Below are 16,769 nucleotides of genomic sequence, written 5' to 3'. Positions count from 1 at the left end.
CGAGGCATTTATTATCCAATTAAAATAAAAAGATAACAATAAAAATTCATAGAATTGTATTTACACATACACACATTACATATTGCGTAATTGTATAAAAGTATTGTTTTTTATAAAAACATTATTCCATTTTAATATTTACTGCAAATATGTAAACTGGATATTATAGAGAAATTGTAATATTTGTTATCAATAATAATGATTGAAGAGTTTTTCAATGTCTTATCTTGCGACGTGACTGAACCGAGCACACGCCCTTAACGTTATTAAACATGGCGATTAATTACATTTTAAGCGACTTCTAAATAAAGAGGAGGATCTCAATTCAATTGTATTTCTTTTATGTATGTTACCTCAGAGCTTATGACTGGGTGGACCCGATTTCGATGATTTTTAATGCATTTTAATTTTTAATATTAATTGAGATCTAACAAGTGCTTTTCGACTTATATGTAATATTAATACGTGAAGCATAAACTTTGTACCCCTTTTTACGAAAATTGCGCGGACGAAGGAGTGTGAAATTTCGTACACTACTAGTTTATATAGGGAAGGAGTGTAGAATGCTAATATATATATATATATATATTTTTTATATACGCTTACACACATACGCTTATTATACTCTTTTGTTGATTGTCAGTCTGTAGTCAAATTAAAATATTTTAAAAAAGGTTCTTTATTTTCATAATTTTTCGGTTTTCTTTAATTTAAATTTTTACTTGTGGTCGAATATCGACCTCTGGGGGACCACTAGTATGTAATAATGCGTATTTATTTAACTATTTTTTCGTTGACCTACGTTGTATTATAACCGCATAACTTTTTACTCGATGTACCGATTTTAATGATTCTTGTTTTAATCGAAAGCTGATGCTTGTCATGTGGTCTTATTGAAATAAAATTGAGATCTGATGATTACTTTGTGAGTAAATAATTAAAGTTGGTTTTTTTCGTTTGCGAGCAAACCTGTTATAATTAATTACTTTTTACAATTACGACAATTAAAACCGATATTCAATTTAATAACCGAAGAAGAATAATACGATAAAGTTTAAAAAAATTATTGCAATGTTTGCAAGTATGATATTTCAATTAAATATTTTTATGTACCAGCAGTCCATACATTTTCACTTTCTTTTGATAAAAAATTGAAAGTAGAGGTTTATGGGATATCATTATTTCAAAGTATGCATTTTTAACATTATTTTAAAAATCAATGTTTGAATTATCTGAGAAATTTTAAAGCGATTTTCGATCAAATATATACGAAAAAAAAAACGCAGAAGACTAAAGTTGGTAACGTTTTGAGTTTTCGCACCGGATTAGATTACCTGTATAAAAAGAGCCAGTAAAAATAGTTAAGTATAACTATCTAGAACTTTATAGTAATCATATATAATGGTATATAATATTTATAGAAGTAACCCAATACACTTAAGCACTAAGCTTGAGAAAAATCTGGATTAATTCGGTTTATTTTGTCTGTGTATATTTCTATGTGAGGAAGCTGTTCTTACGGAATGTTAAGTTAAGATAATTACGCAGACAATCAGAAAATTTCATAAAATGCCAGTTTGTAAGACAGTGCGTCTACCAAGTAATCATGATACATTCTATACAAATAAATAAAATTGGAGTATCTGTTTGTAATATTAAAATAACCGCTTTTTATTGATGACTATCTTTTTACTGATCACTATCCACTTGTTATAACATGTAACTTAACATCACTTACCCCTACTGTTTTACCGGACATTGAACATATTAATACAAATATTTTATGGGGTGTTCGAGATAAGAAGCAAGTGGATATGTATACAAAAGAGTGCAACGATCGATTAAAAATGATTGACATTACTTCAGACCTTTTAAATTGTAACTGTTTTTGTAAAAGCCATGATCACAGGCGTATTCTGAACGGTTTTTACTCGGACATTGTGTCTGCTTTGAGAGATGCGGCGTTGGTGAGTCGTGGGAGTAAGAGACGGTTCGGTGGTGGCTCGCGCGTGGTGGGATGGAACAAGCACGTCAGCGACGCTCACCGGGTGGCCAGGACTAGTTTCACGAAATGGGTGCTCTATGGTAAACCTAAATCTGGTCTTATTTATCACGAGATGGTTGAAAGTAGAAGAAAGTTTAAATCACAATTAAAATGGTGCCAAGATCACCAGGAGCAATTAAGAATGGATATTCTTGTTAAGAAACACTGTAATGGTGATTTTCGTGGATTCTGGCGCGAGACAAGTAAAACGAATTTACGGCCTGGCCTACCGGTGAGCGTTGATGGCTCAAGCGCGCCCAAGGACATAGCTAACATCTTTAGGGCAAATTTTTGTGTTAAGTCACATGTGGGTCCTATGATGGAGGTGCACAATGCTGACATGAACGAGAAAGGTGATAGGATCTCATTCCTTCCCGAAGATATATATAAAGTTATACGACAAATGGACAGAGGTAAGTCTCCAGGCCACGATGGACTCAGCATTGAGCATCTCCAGCACGCTGGACCTCTTATTTTTAAGCTATTGGCTCTGTTTTATTCACTCTGCGTGGGTCATTCCTACCTGCCGGATGATCTCATGAAAAGGGTAGTAGTTCGTGTCGTGAAAAATAAAACTGGTAACCTTGCTGACAAACATAACTACAGGCCTATATCGCTTGCCACTATCATGGCCAAGGTGTTTGACGGATTGCTTAACGCGCAGTTGAGAAAACACATAAAGCTGCACGATAATCAATTCGGTTTTCGCCCTCACCTGTCTACAGAGAGTGCTATACTGTGCCTTAAGCACACCGTCAAATACTACACAAGTCGCAAGACACCTGTGTACGCGTGCTTCCTCGATTTGTCTAAAGCTTTTGACCTGGTGGTATATGATTTACTTTGGAAGAAACTCGAGCGAGTTGGGTTACCGCAGGGAATTATAAATATATTTCGATATTGGTACGCGAACCAGACCAATAGCGTTCGATAGGCGGGGACAATGTCTGATCCGTATCGGCTCGAATGTGGAGTCAGGCAAGGGGGGTTAACATCTCCAACACTTTTTAACCTCTACATGGATGACCTGATCGTCGCGCTCAGCAGGCAGCATGTCGGCTGTCATGTTGATGGAGTATGCGTAAATAATATAAATTATGCGGACGACATGGTACTGCTGAGTGCGTCAATCAGTGGAATGAGACAGCTAGTACAGACATGTGAGGATTACGCGTGTTATCATGGCTTAAAATATAACGTTTTAAAAAGCAAATGCATGGTCTTTGGGGCTATCGGAACAAAATGCCCCCCGAATAGCTCACACATGCTTCTCTCTGGTGTACCCTTAAAAATGGTGGATCAGTTTAAGTATCTAGGGCATATAGTTACTACTTGTCTCAAGGATGATGCAGACATTGAGAGGGAGCGGAGGGCACTGTCAGTTAGAGCGAACATGTTAGCTCGAAGGTTTGCTCGTTGCTCAGCCCAAGTAAAGATAACACTTTTTAGAGCATATTGTACCTCGTTTTATACGTGTAGCTTATGGGCTGACTACACAAAGAAAAGATACAGTGACCTCCGTGTCCTCTACAATAATGCATTCAGGATACTGTTGGGGCTGCCCCGATGCTGCAGCGCCTCAGGCATGTTTGCAGACGCAAGAACCGACTGCTTCCACACCACCATGCGTAAGCGATGCGCATCTTTTGTGCGTAGAGTAAGGGGCAGCCAAAACAGTGTGCTGAAGATGATCGCGGAGCGTTTTGACTGCTTCTACCTCCGGCATTGCTGCGATAGACACCTTGCGATACAAATGCCGGAGCGAAAGCTTTAAATATTAATTATTATTATTATTCATATTGGACATTGTGTGATTGTAATTAGTTTCATTTTATTATTGTAATTGTATTTTTCAAATTGTCGTGACATTTATTAATTTTATTTTATTTATTTATTTTTTTTGTAAGTTGTATTTGCCTTAGATATCGAAGTGAATAATACATTAGATTTATATTATGTTTTTATTGGGTACATGTTTTTATTTTTAAATAGTAAAATTTACGTGTCCGTTATATGTATGCACATCTATTTTATTAAATATCATATTTGACATTGTGTAGTTGTAATTAGTTGTTTTAGTTTTAATATAATGAAATTATTGTTAAAATTATTTATTTGTATTAGGTATTGTTTATTGTTAATGTGATTTTATTATTTTATTATTGTATTTTACAAATTGTCGTGACATTCATTAATTTTTCTAGTTGTTATAAGAATTGTTTAAGACGAATTGTTTTATGGGTCAATTGTTACCTGAAATAAAGAAATTATTATTATATTATTATTATTATTATTACATTCTTAAGTACACACAATAGTAATATAAATTAAGTATACCCGGTACATAAACCAAAATATTTTTTTTTTATAATTTTTGTCTGTCTGTCTGTTTGTTCCGGCTTATCTCTGAAACGGCTAGACCGATTTTGACGGGCTTTAACTTAGGCTACTTATATTTTAGATTTTTATTTAAAATTACTGCGAACTGAACAATAAATATTTTGTTAAATTCGACGCGGCAGAAGTCGCGGGCACAGCTAGTTTACATATATATTTTTAATTATTTCACATATTCTTCCCACGTTATTTAAGCCATTCTGCTTTGTTAATAAATAATATAGGCCACTTTACATACTCTATTAAGGTTACTTTTAACATATAAAGCAGTTAATGCACACATTCTTGGACGATAATCTCAAAAAGCCCTTTTAACAGAATTAGATCATTAGAACAAAAATGTGTGTTAAGTTTTAGAACAGCTACTAAGAGCTGGCGAGAAATTTATTTCAGTATGTTAGTGTAATTACTTACATAAATCCATAACTTTGGTGCTACTTACTTAACAATGTATTTTATAATAATTTCCAGTCTCCGGTTGTCTGCCCTTGTGTGTTTCCCCAGCGTGCCTTGGGGAGCACGTTAAGTAGTCTATCCCGGTTGTTATCATATTCACCCGATAGTGATGACTCATAGTAGGGAATAAATACGCCAACCCGCAGTGGAGCAGCATGATGGATTAAACTCCGACCCTTCATCTACATAAAGAAAAACTCCTATGCCCAGCAGTGGGATGTTACAGGCTGAACCTTGTATACACTTAGGTATGCATGTATTTAAAAAAAAAATAAGCGACAAATATTCAACATTTCTAGATGGGAACCCTTGAGTCCAGGAAACAACACAACTACCCAGTTGTAGTTTTATTTATAAAAGGCCCAGCTCGTTGCCGATCGAATCCAAGACAGTTGCTATGACGACTGCGAGAAACAATCGTCTAGTTGAATGTCTTACAAATATAAAAATCTAGTGTTGTAATGTTGTGTCAAGGAAATTAGTCACTCGCCAACTCTTAGACTACACGTACTTCGTCCAAAGCGCAAACACTGTAATCTTATCAGACGCTCCGTTATCTACATTGTATTTGGACGACGAACCATTGCGGAAAAAATATTTCTATAAAAAAGTCAGCTAACAACTTAGGTATTATCACGATAATATTATACCATATTACGATAAAATGATATAATACACATTAAATATAGTATAATACACATTAAGAATAAGAAGACTTAGGGCCTGTCTCACTACATGTTGATAAAGATAAAATCTCTGATACGAGTTATTTTGTGCAAGTTAAAGTATATCTTTTAATTTTACGGGTAGCCGGAGTCTTAATGTGATATTTGAAGGCAAATTATCTTCATCAATAAATAGGCTTTATGAAAAAAATATGATTTGAATATAATAATTTCTTAGAAATCTATATACATTTAGATACGTTGTCCTATAGTTGAAAAATATTTTCCACATACGTAAAGTAACAGAACTCATCACCTCTCATAATATATTAATTTATTTAAATTAATGACCTTCACTAGCGGCCAAACAGTATGGATGACTTCGCCAATGTCGAGTAGAATGGAGAAGACACGAAGGAGATTGGACCTCTCTATAAAGTCTGTTTATATTTAATAAAGTTTCAAGTAATAGCGACAGTAATTATGTAAGATTGAGAAAAACAGTAAAACGAGTAAATCGAATACGCAATAGATTGCTCGACGACTTTCGATATAAATTTCTTTTCTAATCCCGATACCGGCGAGTCGTTGTAGCCAAACCGGAGTAACGCCGGCCGGCGAATCCGGTTTTGCGGTAAGTAGGGTTACCATTACAAAAAATTTGAAACTCGACAAACCTCGAAAACAGACCCCCCCCCCTCTTCTTCAGAACTCCAAATAAATCTAAGTTGGTTTTTAGACTTTCCACTGAAAATATTTTTTATATTTGTCAAACTTCTTTTTTTCGTTCTCAATTAGACGCGCTTTTTTATGTTTATTTTTTTATTTGTAAGCTGGTATTTTTCGTGAAGTTGTGTGTGTTACTTTGATTAAGGTCTGACTAGTACTTTCTGAATTATCCCTAATAATACAGTAATTTATTTAATTTTTCGTTTGTATGACATGTCAAAGAATAATACAGTTTTTCTTGAGTTCCAAAGGTAATCGGATTTTTCTTAAGAGCCCATACAAATTTTTCGCAAAAAAAAAATATAATTGTCCGGTCCTTCTAAGGAAGACGAAAAAAATTCTACTCGGGATGTTCATGAAAGTCGATTTTCAGCCTACCGTGCGACGCGCGAAGCGACGATAAGATGAAAAGTGTATGAAAATACATAATAATTTGTTATACACAAAGTTTGTGAATAGTTGTGTAATGTGTACGTAGATTCTTGTGTTTTTTCGAATATATGTTTTAGGTTGTCTGTTCTTGCAGTTGTTACCAACGTCCCTAAAGCCAATAGTTATTATTATTAGTGCCGTGCCCCGGTTGTTATCATAAACACATGATAACGACTTTTACTCTTGGTAGACAAAATACCTGCCAACCAATAGGGAAGCGGAAACTGACAACAGTCTCTTATATGAAGAAGAGGTCTTTTCTCTAAAGTAGGACGTTTAAAATTAGTTTCAATTCAGTACAGACTAATATAAATTCAGGATAAATAAAAACCCTAAGAATCAAGATATATCCGGATAAATCCTGGTTTATGGTAACCCTGTCAATGACTCACTCGACCTCACGGCGACCTCTCAATACCACCAAATGTCCTCTCAATACGTTATGAAATTTCGAAGCCTCGGTTCAACGTTCATTGTTAAGTGTCAGAGGTTAGATTTACGATTAGATAAGTTCTGTTGCAATTTGACTTAACTTGCATCAACAGAATGTTGTTGAAACGACACTCGCAATTTCAAAGTATTTACATAACTATTACAACTATTAGTGGTCGCCCCGTGGCCTAAATTCGACTATAACTAAAAATATGTATTTAAAAAAAAAACTTAAAATTAAGAACCATTTAAAAAAAAATAATTTGACTACTAACTTTGACAATCAATAATTGTGTTTGCTCGTAAACGAAAAAAAAAACCGACTTCAATTACATCGACAAGTAATACAACGTAGATCGACGAAAAAATAGTCAAGCAACTACGCGTTATCAAAGATTACTCAAAAAGTAGTTATCAGATCCCGATAAAATTTATATGTGACCACATGATAAGCATCAGCTTTCGATTAAATTAAAAATTATCAAAATCGGTACACCCAGTAAAAAGTTATTGAGGATTTTCGAGAGTTTCCCTCGATTTCTCTGGGATCCCATCATCAGATCCTGGTTTCCTTATAATGGTACTAACCTAGGGATATCCCCTTTCTAATAAAAAAAGAATTAGCAAAATCGTTACATCCAGTAGAAAGTTATGCGGTATAATACAACGTAGGTTGACGAAAAAAGCGTCAAGTAAAAACGCATTATTAGATATAACTCGAAAAGTAGTTGTTAGATCTCAAATAAATTTAAATGAGACCAATTGGCACACGCCACCTTTCGATTAAAACAAAATTTGTCGAAATCGGTCCACCCGGTCAAAACTTCTGATGTAACATACAAAAAAAAAAAGAAATACAGTCGAATTGAGAACCTCCTCCTTTTTTGGAAGTCGGTTAACAAAAGAGTATAATATGCGTGTGTCAAATGCACGGTAGTGTGTGTTATGTAATGTTTATTAATTTCATACATTTTTATGCATAATTTAAAAAAATAGCTTTCTGCACTTCTCTATATAAACTATAAGTATAAAAAATTTCATACTCTTCATTTCATACTCATTTGCTTCACGTATTAATACAATATATAATTATTATTTTTATTTTTGTAGAAGTTTCTTTATAAATATATCACATGCGAGACCTTAAGAAGGTACACAATATATAAACTAAACGTATACAAAAACTTTTACAGACGACCGAAGAAAATAAATATACAGACTAACTTTAAAATGTAAAATAGAATATCGCCTGACTACGCGGCTGAAGACTTGTAATTGAAAACATGCTTTTTTTGCAATGAAATGACAAAGCAATCGCCAAAAAAGTGAACTTAAAATCCATTGCTGTAGCGAAAAACTAGCACAAAACGTTATGTTTTTTTCTGACTGGCCAAAGGCCTCTTTCTCCATATTGGAGAATGTTATATACTTAGATGACTCAAATACTCTGTGCCATGTTAAGTCATATTCACACAATGTAAAACTGATGTTTTTTTATGATGTCATAATATTTTACTGCCTGTATAATTTTTACTGCATTCTGTTAAAAATACATTAAGTACTTACATACCATTAGTGATAGAAATTATGACCATACATTTTCACTTTAACTTGTGAAGCAATTGTTCCAAATTTAAAGTAGTTTGAAAATAAAGTATTTACGAGTGTTTTGTAATAATTAACATTTAAAATTTCTAATACGTCTACAAAAAATTAGAACAACAAGTGATTATTATTCAAATATTCAATAATTAATCGTCACCGTTTTTAAATGGCACTTAAATGATAAGCTTTGTAATACGAACAGGTTTTTACTGTATAAGTTATCTGTAACATAAGTATTATAGTCTTATTTTTACATACATTTTACATTTAGTTTAGTTATTTGATTAAATCCTATGAATGTTTACCCTGTTGCAGTTCACTGCTGAAGATAGGTCTCCCCAAGTTCACGCCAGCCGGCCTAGCATGCATACAACGAGATATCTCTTGACGAGAGAGAGAGATAATGTCTACATCGAGTATTTTCTCGATTACCCTAACATGCGCACTACGAGAGACAAAATTCTCTTCCGAAGACTTCGCCTTGTCGAGTAGAGAAACATTATCAACCATAATCACAACTGAATATCATTCTTATTTCTTATGTCGTAAAGTTGAATTTACAAGGTTATTGACCAATCGTGCCAAACCGGGATGAGCCAACGTTTGTATAATTTCAAACGAGTGACACATGTTTTATTTAACCTCTGACGCCCTGACGGTTCACATGTGAATCAAACAAATTTCCTTTTGTCAGGCACCGCTAGTTCACATGTGAACCTGAGGCTTGCCTGCGAAAATTTATTTTATTGTGAAGATACTACGGTCTAATTTTGTTTGCAATGTTCTGAGACTATACGACCATTTAAATTCGCTTTCAAATGACGTATAAACCGTCCATATGGAGTGAGTGGAAGCATCGCTATGCCTCTGCGAAGTTAGTCGACTTTTTCGTTGGTGTGTGTTGGCTCGTACTGTGCGGTCAGTGACATAAAATATAATTATAAACCGGTTTTAGTGTTTGTTATTGAGTGTTTTTGTGTGGATTTCGAGAAAATCGTAAGTATTCTGTCTTATAATATCTCAATTACATGATTTTGCTTTGTCTTTGTGTTTTTATGTGATGTCTAAAATTTGAAACTGATTTTTTTCCCCAATCAATCAAAGTGATTTTGTTGTTGATTACTCTCAAATCGAACTTGATTGAATAACAAACGACCGTGGTACATCGTAAAAGTATTCAGTTTTCGTAGCTGGGCTTATTTTCTCATAATTGTCCGATATCGAATCACAATTTCCGAATTTCTAACTCGAGTACACAAATATGACGCCATCTTGGCCAGCCTTGAAGTCTTGACTTGAAGCCTAGATACGGAAGGTATCGACATTTTGATATCGATAGTGTCGATAATTTATTGCGAATCTTTTGTTACTTTTGTAAGTTGTCGTTTTTTTTTGATGTTTTTTTACGATTTCAGTCTTATAAATTATTATATACAATAAAATATATACATATATATTTATAGATACTTTTTTTGAAAGACAAACAATTACGCACAAAACATTAGACGTTTTCGAATGTATTTATTGAATGTTTCTTTGTGTCTTATGCTCACGCGCGACGATAACAAAGCCATAAATCGTAAGCACTTAAAACTTTCGCCCTCGAACTCGCCGTGGTTATAGACAAAAAATGCAATAAATAACAATCGTGGGCCTGTCGTCGAGGGGATATGCATTCCTAACCAGACATAACCGTATTTGAGATTGCGATAACATTTTAACCCGACTTCAAAAAAGGAGGTTATCAATTCGACCCATATGTATTACCGGCCGTACGACCCATAGGTATATATAGATTTTTTTAATATTTCCAGAAATGCTCAGTATGTTTATATGTTTATGTTCGCATATCTCCGGAACTACAAGTTCGATTAAAGAAATTCTTTTTTGTATACTGCGAGTTTCATAAAAATCTGTTCCGTTCTTTTGAGACATCGAAAATACGTTTCGTCCTTTTTTTTAAATATACTTGTGGTAAATTATAACTGTTGTGTGCGACTCCGAATAGTTTTCTAAACATTTGTATCTTTGTTGTTTCATAGAAGATGAGTTGGAATCCTTTTTCTGACGCCCCATCATCATTTATTGACCTCCTCCATGAAGAAAACGATGAGTTGTCGGAAGATGACAATGAGGTTTGTAAAATATACTACTCGTAAGTGTTATAAAATAATAAGAAGGGAGAGAATTGGATATTCAGGATTTTTGTTCATATATTTAATGTTTTTCAGGAATACATGCTACATTCAGGGTCCTAATTATGAGGATAGCGTTCTGAATTTTCACGCAAGTATAAATAACTCGGGCCATGTTGGTTTTGTACTATATGGTTTTGGGTAATTTGAAATGACTCGACTTGCACGTTTGGTGTAGAGATTTTATGGTGTGACCTTATCTGGTTTCTGGGTGTGTAAAGTCTATCTAGCTTGGTTCCATGTCTGAAAAAAAGCGAGAAAAAATGTAAACACCAAGCAAAACTCGGCCACCCAGGTGCCATTATTTATACATATGGTGTGGTGTGTTGTGATTGTAATTGTTCTGGTTTTTGGGGGTGCAAAGTCGATCTTGCTTGGTTCCATGTCTGAAAAAAGCGAGAAAAAACGTAAACGCCAAGCAAAACTCGGCCACCCAGGTACTATTATTTACACATATGGTGTGGTTTGTTGTGATGGTAATTTCGCACATAAACTTCTGACCCATCATATTACATGCACGTGGTCCCATTTCTTTATGAAACTATCCTTAATGACAGACATATTCCTGTAGGACTTCTGGGAGGCATTAAATGATGATGAAGAGGCTGTGGATGAAAACGTCGTAGAGGAAGCTGTGGCCGACGAAGTCAAGTAAGCTTTCATTTCATTTCATGTAGTTTACAAGCATTGTGCTTACAAGAGAATGTTCAACATACATTTTATTTATTTTATTTCACAACACAAACTTAATATTTATTGATAAGTAAAGCCGCGCGTTATATGTACCACGAGTGATGCCGGGGTGGTGTACGATATTGCGGGAATACAATAAATAATTATCATTTTATTTTATTTCTAGCATCCCAGTCCATCTGTCAGGTATTTATACCGACAGTGGAGAGGCGTTATTCGAAGTCGACCAGACGACGTAAGTACATTCTTTTTTATAAATTTTTGATGCACATTTTGCTGATTGCATATACATATATGGTATAAATTATCCATACCATCATTGGTCTTCCCGGCCGTCTTCTCCGCCTTCTTCTCCGCAATTACCAATTGGGGCTATTTCTCCACTCACGTATGTATATTTATGATTATTTTACAATAAAAAAAAACCATTTTTATGTTTCTGTAAAAAACATTATTATATATGATTGTTATATCGTTTGTTCACAGAATTGCTTCCCCCTCCCCTCCGCGACGCGACGCCTCACCTATACCCTCCACCTCGCGAGGCACCGTCGCTTCGCCGACATCGTACGTATATATTTTGATTCAGACAAATGTTGGCTTCGAAATCTACTATTCCTACAAATATACATTTTTTGTTTACAGTGAGTTGCCAGTGGTCATAATTGGCCAGAGAAGGGGTCGTGGCGGACGCAGACGAGGAAGTGGGCGTGGTAGCCGTGGAGGTGGAAGAGTGGGCGGTTATGGGAGGATGGCCGACGATGCAGTCCCGAGCTGGAGACCTGGCGACCCCATCAGGGAAATTTACATTACCGATGCGGATGTCCCGGAAGAATTACGGCTTCAGGTGCAGGCCGTAATAGAAAAACGAGACATCCGGCAGCGTAAAGGTATTTCCCGACGGGCCAGGCAGATGGCGGATGAAGACGTTATTGACACGGAGGACGGCGATGGAGATGCGGCCCTGTTTTCTGGGGAAGAAGAGGCCCTACACTTCGAATGGAGTCCTATGGATTCATTCGAGGGCCGTAGGGAGCCCTTTCTTGTCCAAGAAACAGGGCCCAAAAACGTGTGCACCACGGCGTATGAGGCGTTTTCCCAGTATTGGGATGACGCCATTTTAAGCCATCTTGTCGTGGAGACAAATAGGTACGCTGCGTCTAAACAATGGCCAGACTGGTACGATACTAACAAAAATGAAATTTTAGTCTTGTTTTCTTTCTGGATGATGCTTGGCATCATCCGGATGCCTTCTATAAAATCTTGTTTTTCAACTAACCCCCTTCTTTCTACGAACTGCTTCCGCCTAATGTTTTCCCGCCAAAGATATGAGCGCATGTGCTCATGTCTTCATTTTAATAATATCTCCCTGCGCACTCCTGAATCTTCCCCTTTGTTTCTTCTTGAACCTGTCATTTCCCACCTTAATTGTAAATTCCAGTCAGCGTACGTCCCACGGCAAGAAATATGCATTGACGAAAGCCTGACGCTGTGGAAAGGCAACTTGTCCTTCCGCCAGTATATAAAAACTAAGGCCGCAAAGTTCGGAATCAAAACCTTCGAACTTTGCGAGTCGGCTAGTGGGTATCTGTGGTCTTTCTTTGTGTATACTGGCAAGAACACCACACACGAGTCGTCTTTCCCAGCGTCATTGCTAAAGAGCACAGCAACTGTTCTTTCTCTCGTTCGCCCACTCCTCAACAAAGGCTACACGCTTTTTATGGATAACTGGTTCAACAGTCCTCTGTTGACCAGATTCCTAAAAAAGAATAAAACTGATGTTGTGGGGTCCTTACGGCCAAACCGCCAGCATTTGCCACCTCTAATAACGCAGTGCAAATTGCAAGCTGGGCAATTTGTGGCTAGACATTCGGGGGACATGACTGTGATGGCATACCACGACAAGAAAAAAGTGTCACTCATTTCCACATATCATGGTACTCAGATAGCACAAGGTCCTGAAAAAGCATTTAGGTCCGCTCAGTGGAAGCCTCAATTAGTGCTTGATTATAATAAAAATATGGGGGGGGTGGATTTAAAAGACGGTATGCTAGAGGCATACCTCATAGAAAGAAAGCGGTGCTCGAAATGGACTATGAAGCTTTTCAAGCATCTGCTTAATGTGTCCATTTTGAATGCTCGCATATGCTTTACAGCTTCAACGGGAAAGAAAGTAGAACACATTGTTTTTAGGTTAGAACTTGTCGAACAGATTTTAAAAGACAATTTAAGTAAGGTCCCTTTCCCTCGTCAAAGTCGGCCTGGAACACATCCTGGTTTATCCGGTGCTCCCGTCACAGAGTGGCATTTTCCATCAACAGTGACCAAACGAAGAGCTGATGGCAGGACCAGCCGCCGACGATGCATAGTCTGCTCGAAACAAGTCACATTCGAGTGCAAGTTGTGTGATGTAGGTCTATGCATTGATCAATGTTTTAGGAAAAGCCACCTGGATAGGTTTTAAACCTGGGAAATCGGGATAAAAGGTAGCCTATGTTCTTTTCCACGTAATAGGTACATGTATGCAAAATTTCATCTAAATACGTTCAGCCGTTTTTGCGTAATTGAGTAACAAACATCTAAACATCCAAACTTACACATTTATAATATTATTATATATAATAATATAATATTATATAGTAATATAATATAGTATATAGTATGTATAGTATAGTAGGAAGAAGGATATACTAGTAAACTTGAAGTATTTTTGGTGCTACTTGCTTTCAATGGCCGAATTCGTTAACACATGAAGGGTGGCTAAGGGGTCTGCTCGAGTTCTTTGAGACAACTCTATTTCTTGTTATATTGTCAATTCACATTCTGAAATGCTAGTAGTTTGTAGCTTTGAATATAAAATTCAATATCTTGTCTAAAAAATATCATGATATGTGGATTTGAGGTTTTGTCATGCTCACGAAAATGTTCAAACAAGTGGCCCTGTCGTGCGTCGGGTCGTTGAGTTCCCTCTAATATGGTTGAGCTCGGAGGTGGCTGATGCATGCGTCAACTCGTGAACGGTTGCTAGTAGGAACTGGTTTGCTGGAGCTATTTGAGACTACACTATTTCTTGTTATATTGTCAATTCACTTTCTGAAATGCTAGTAGTTTGTAGCTTTGAATATAAAATTCAATATTTCGTCTAAAAATACCATAATATGTGGATTTGAGGTTTTGTCATGCTCACGAAAATGTTCAAACTAGTGGCGCTGTCGTGCGTCGGGTCGTTGAGTTCCCTCTAATATGGTTGAGCTCGGAGGTGGCTGATGCATGCGTCAACTCGTGAACGGTTGCTAGTAGGAACTGGTCTGCTGGAGCTATTTGAGACTACACTATTTCTTGTTATATTGTCAATTCACATTCAGAAATGCTAGTAGTTTGTAGCTTTGAATATAAAATTCAATATCTTGTCTAAAAATATCATAATATGTGGATTTGAGGTTTGGTCATGCTCACGAAAATGTTCAAACTAGTGGCGCTGTCGTGCGTCGGGTCGATGAGTTCCCTCTAATATGGTTGAGCTCGGAGGTGGCTGATGCATGCGTCAACTCGTGAACGGTTGCTAGTAGGAACTGGTTTGCTGGAGCTATTTGAGACTACACTATTTCTTGTTATATTGTCAATTCACATTCTGAAATGTCAGACGAACGTCGCAGACCCGTAATATCGTCAATTCATCTCAGTATGTAGAGTACCCCGTGCTTTGAAGCGTTACTGCTGATGATGATGATGATGAAGGCTCAGATTATGACGACGATAAAATTTTATTTCCACGATAACTATATTCATGCTCAATGTTCACTAAATCATTTTTTATAAAATGATTATTTTTATCGACATCACGAAGTTAACACCCCATCACTATTGATCTCATACAATCTCATACTAGAATTGACCTAAGTTGCGAACGTATTTTTATCTACTTTTTGTATGAAAGGAGAGTAAAAATACATCGAAGACTGAAATTAGAACTCATGAATTTATTATTTATCATAATATCGATATTCCATATGTGCTTCAAGGTGAAAGCGAAGTTCGAACTTTTTACATAGTTATATCGTACCCTTGCTGGACATTTTCAAGGAAATATAGAAAAATACAAAATATTTTTGTATTTCTTTTACAGATATCTTATATCAATAGTTTTTTTATAGATTTGTCACATTTTTAGCTAAAAATGTTCATCCGGAATAAAGAAATGCGGTTTCAAAGACTGCGGTATCGATCGAAAATTTTCGTACTGTCGATACATTTTCAATTGAGCTAAACTTTTTTTATTTGTTTCGAAGGGACGAAACCAATTATGCACAATCGTTTTATATATGTTTATTTATAAACATGAGTCTTTATCTTCATAATATGTACAACAGTTCTTTTTCTTTAGCAATTTTTCCACTTTTGTGCCTACTTTTGTGCAACCTTACACTTTTCTACTATATTATAAGTTTATAGATGAGAATATCCTTTTATATTTATATATATGTATATTGGAAATTTATTCCAGATTCAGAATCAAAAAACAAAATCAGAATCGGTAAACAAATAAAAGAACAGGAACGTTTTTTCTGATGTAACTCGCACGACGCGAATTCGCGCGCCGCGCGCGGGGCTTGACAGGTGTTCGCGGTCAAAAGGTCTAGGGTGTCAGAGGTTAACAATGTTCTCGGCCTTTTGGCTAAGATAAAAAGTGTATATCTAATTTAAAAAATCTAATATGGAAAATAAAACGGCGTAAGTAAATGAATTTAATTATATGTGTAAAACAATATGCTCGTGTTGTGCTTTATATCTTGTCGCACATTAGATAATTGTAATTCTATCACGCATTGTTTTTTTTTTTTTTTTTTTTTTTTTTTTTTTTTTTTTTTTTAATTTTTAAATTTTTTTGAATTTTTGATTTTTTTTTTGATTATTGATTTTACTTTTATTCTATTTAATTTTATTTTTACTTATTGATTTTTTTAATAAAATTTTGTTTTGTTTTTTATTCTGAATGTTGTCTTGTCTTGTTGTACTAACCCAATATGGACTTATACTTTGGTCTGAAATAAAGTATTATTATTATTATTATTTAGAATAAGAAGCAACAGGGCGCAAATACGTTTTTTGTGTCATTATATG

General features: G+C 35.5%; 3 protein-coding genes across 3 annotated transcripts; all 3 read left to right on the top strand.

Moving 5' to 3' along the window:
- The first annotated feature begins 1,847 nt into the window (after positions 1 to 1,847).
- LOC123660187 lies at positions 1,848 to 2,978 on the top strand. Its single transcript, XM_045595288.1, has one exon. The coding sequence runs from the start codon at positions 1,848 to 1,850 to the stop codon at positions 2,976 to 2,978; it is 1,131 nt and encodes a 376-aa protein (XP_045451244.1).
- A 9-nt stretch (positions 2,979 to 2,987) lies between these two features.
- LOC123660186 lies at positions 2,988 to 3,818 on the top strand. The gene has a single exon (XM_045595286.1). The coding sequence runs from the start codon at positions 2,988 to 2,990 to the stop codon at positions 3,816 to 3,818; it is 831 nt and encodes a 276-aa protein (XP_045451242.1).
- Positions 3,819 to 9,419: 5,601 nt separating this feature from the next.
- Positions 9,420 to 16,307, top strand: LOC123660079. Its single transcript, XM_045595188.1, has 7 exons — positions 9,420 to 9,756; positions 10,803 to 10,895; positions 11,527 to 11,606; positions 11,815 to 11,883; positions 12,135 to 12,215; positions 12,294 to 12,538; positions 16,153 to 16,307. The coding sequence occupies exons 2-7, from the start codon at positions 10,806 to 10,808 to the stop codon at positions 16,215 to 16,217; spliced, it is 630 nt and encodes a 209-aa protein (XP_045451144.1). The 5' UTR covers positions 9,420 to 9,756; positions 10,803 to 10,805; the 3' UTR covers positions 16,218 to 16,307.
- The last annotated feature ends 462 nt before the right edge of the window (positions 16,308 to 16,769 follow it).

The sequence above is a fragment of the Melitaea cinxia genome, chromosome 15 (genome assembly GCF_905220565.1).
Source record: "Melitaea cinxia chromosome 15, ilMelCinx1.1, whole genome shotgun sequence".
Lineage (NCBI taxonomy): Eukaryota > Metazoa > Arthropoda > Insecta > Lepidoptera > Nymphalidae > Melitaea > Melitaea cinxia.
Note: the sequence above shows the minus strand (reverse complement) of the source record. Positions and strands in the feature narration are given on the sequence as shown.

Excerpts from the sequence above, each read along its gene's own strand:
- LOC123660079 (XM_045595188.1), top strand. The coding sequence starts at position 10,806 with ATGAGTTGGAATCCTTTTTCTGACGCCCCATCATCATTTATTGACCTC. Across the intron at positions 11,607-11,814 it reads GCTGTGGCCGACGAAGTCAA|CATCCCAGTCCATCTGTCAG; the intron begins GTAAGCTTTCAT and ends TTTTATTTCTAG. Across the intron at positions 12,216-12,293 it reads ACCGTCGCTTCGCCGACATC|TGAGTTGCCAGTGGTCATAA; the intron begins GTACGTATATAT and ends TTTTGTTTACAG.
- LOC123660187 (XM_045595288.1), top strand. The coding sequence starts at position 1,848 with ATGATTGACATTACTTCAGACCTTTTAAATTGTAACTGTTTTTGTAAA.
- LOC123660186 (XM_045595286.1), top strand. The coding sequence starts at position 2,988 with ATGTCTGATCCGTATCGGCTCGAATGTGGAGTCAGGCAAGGGGGGTTA.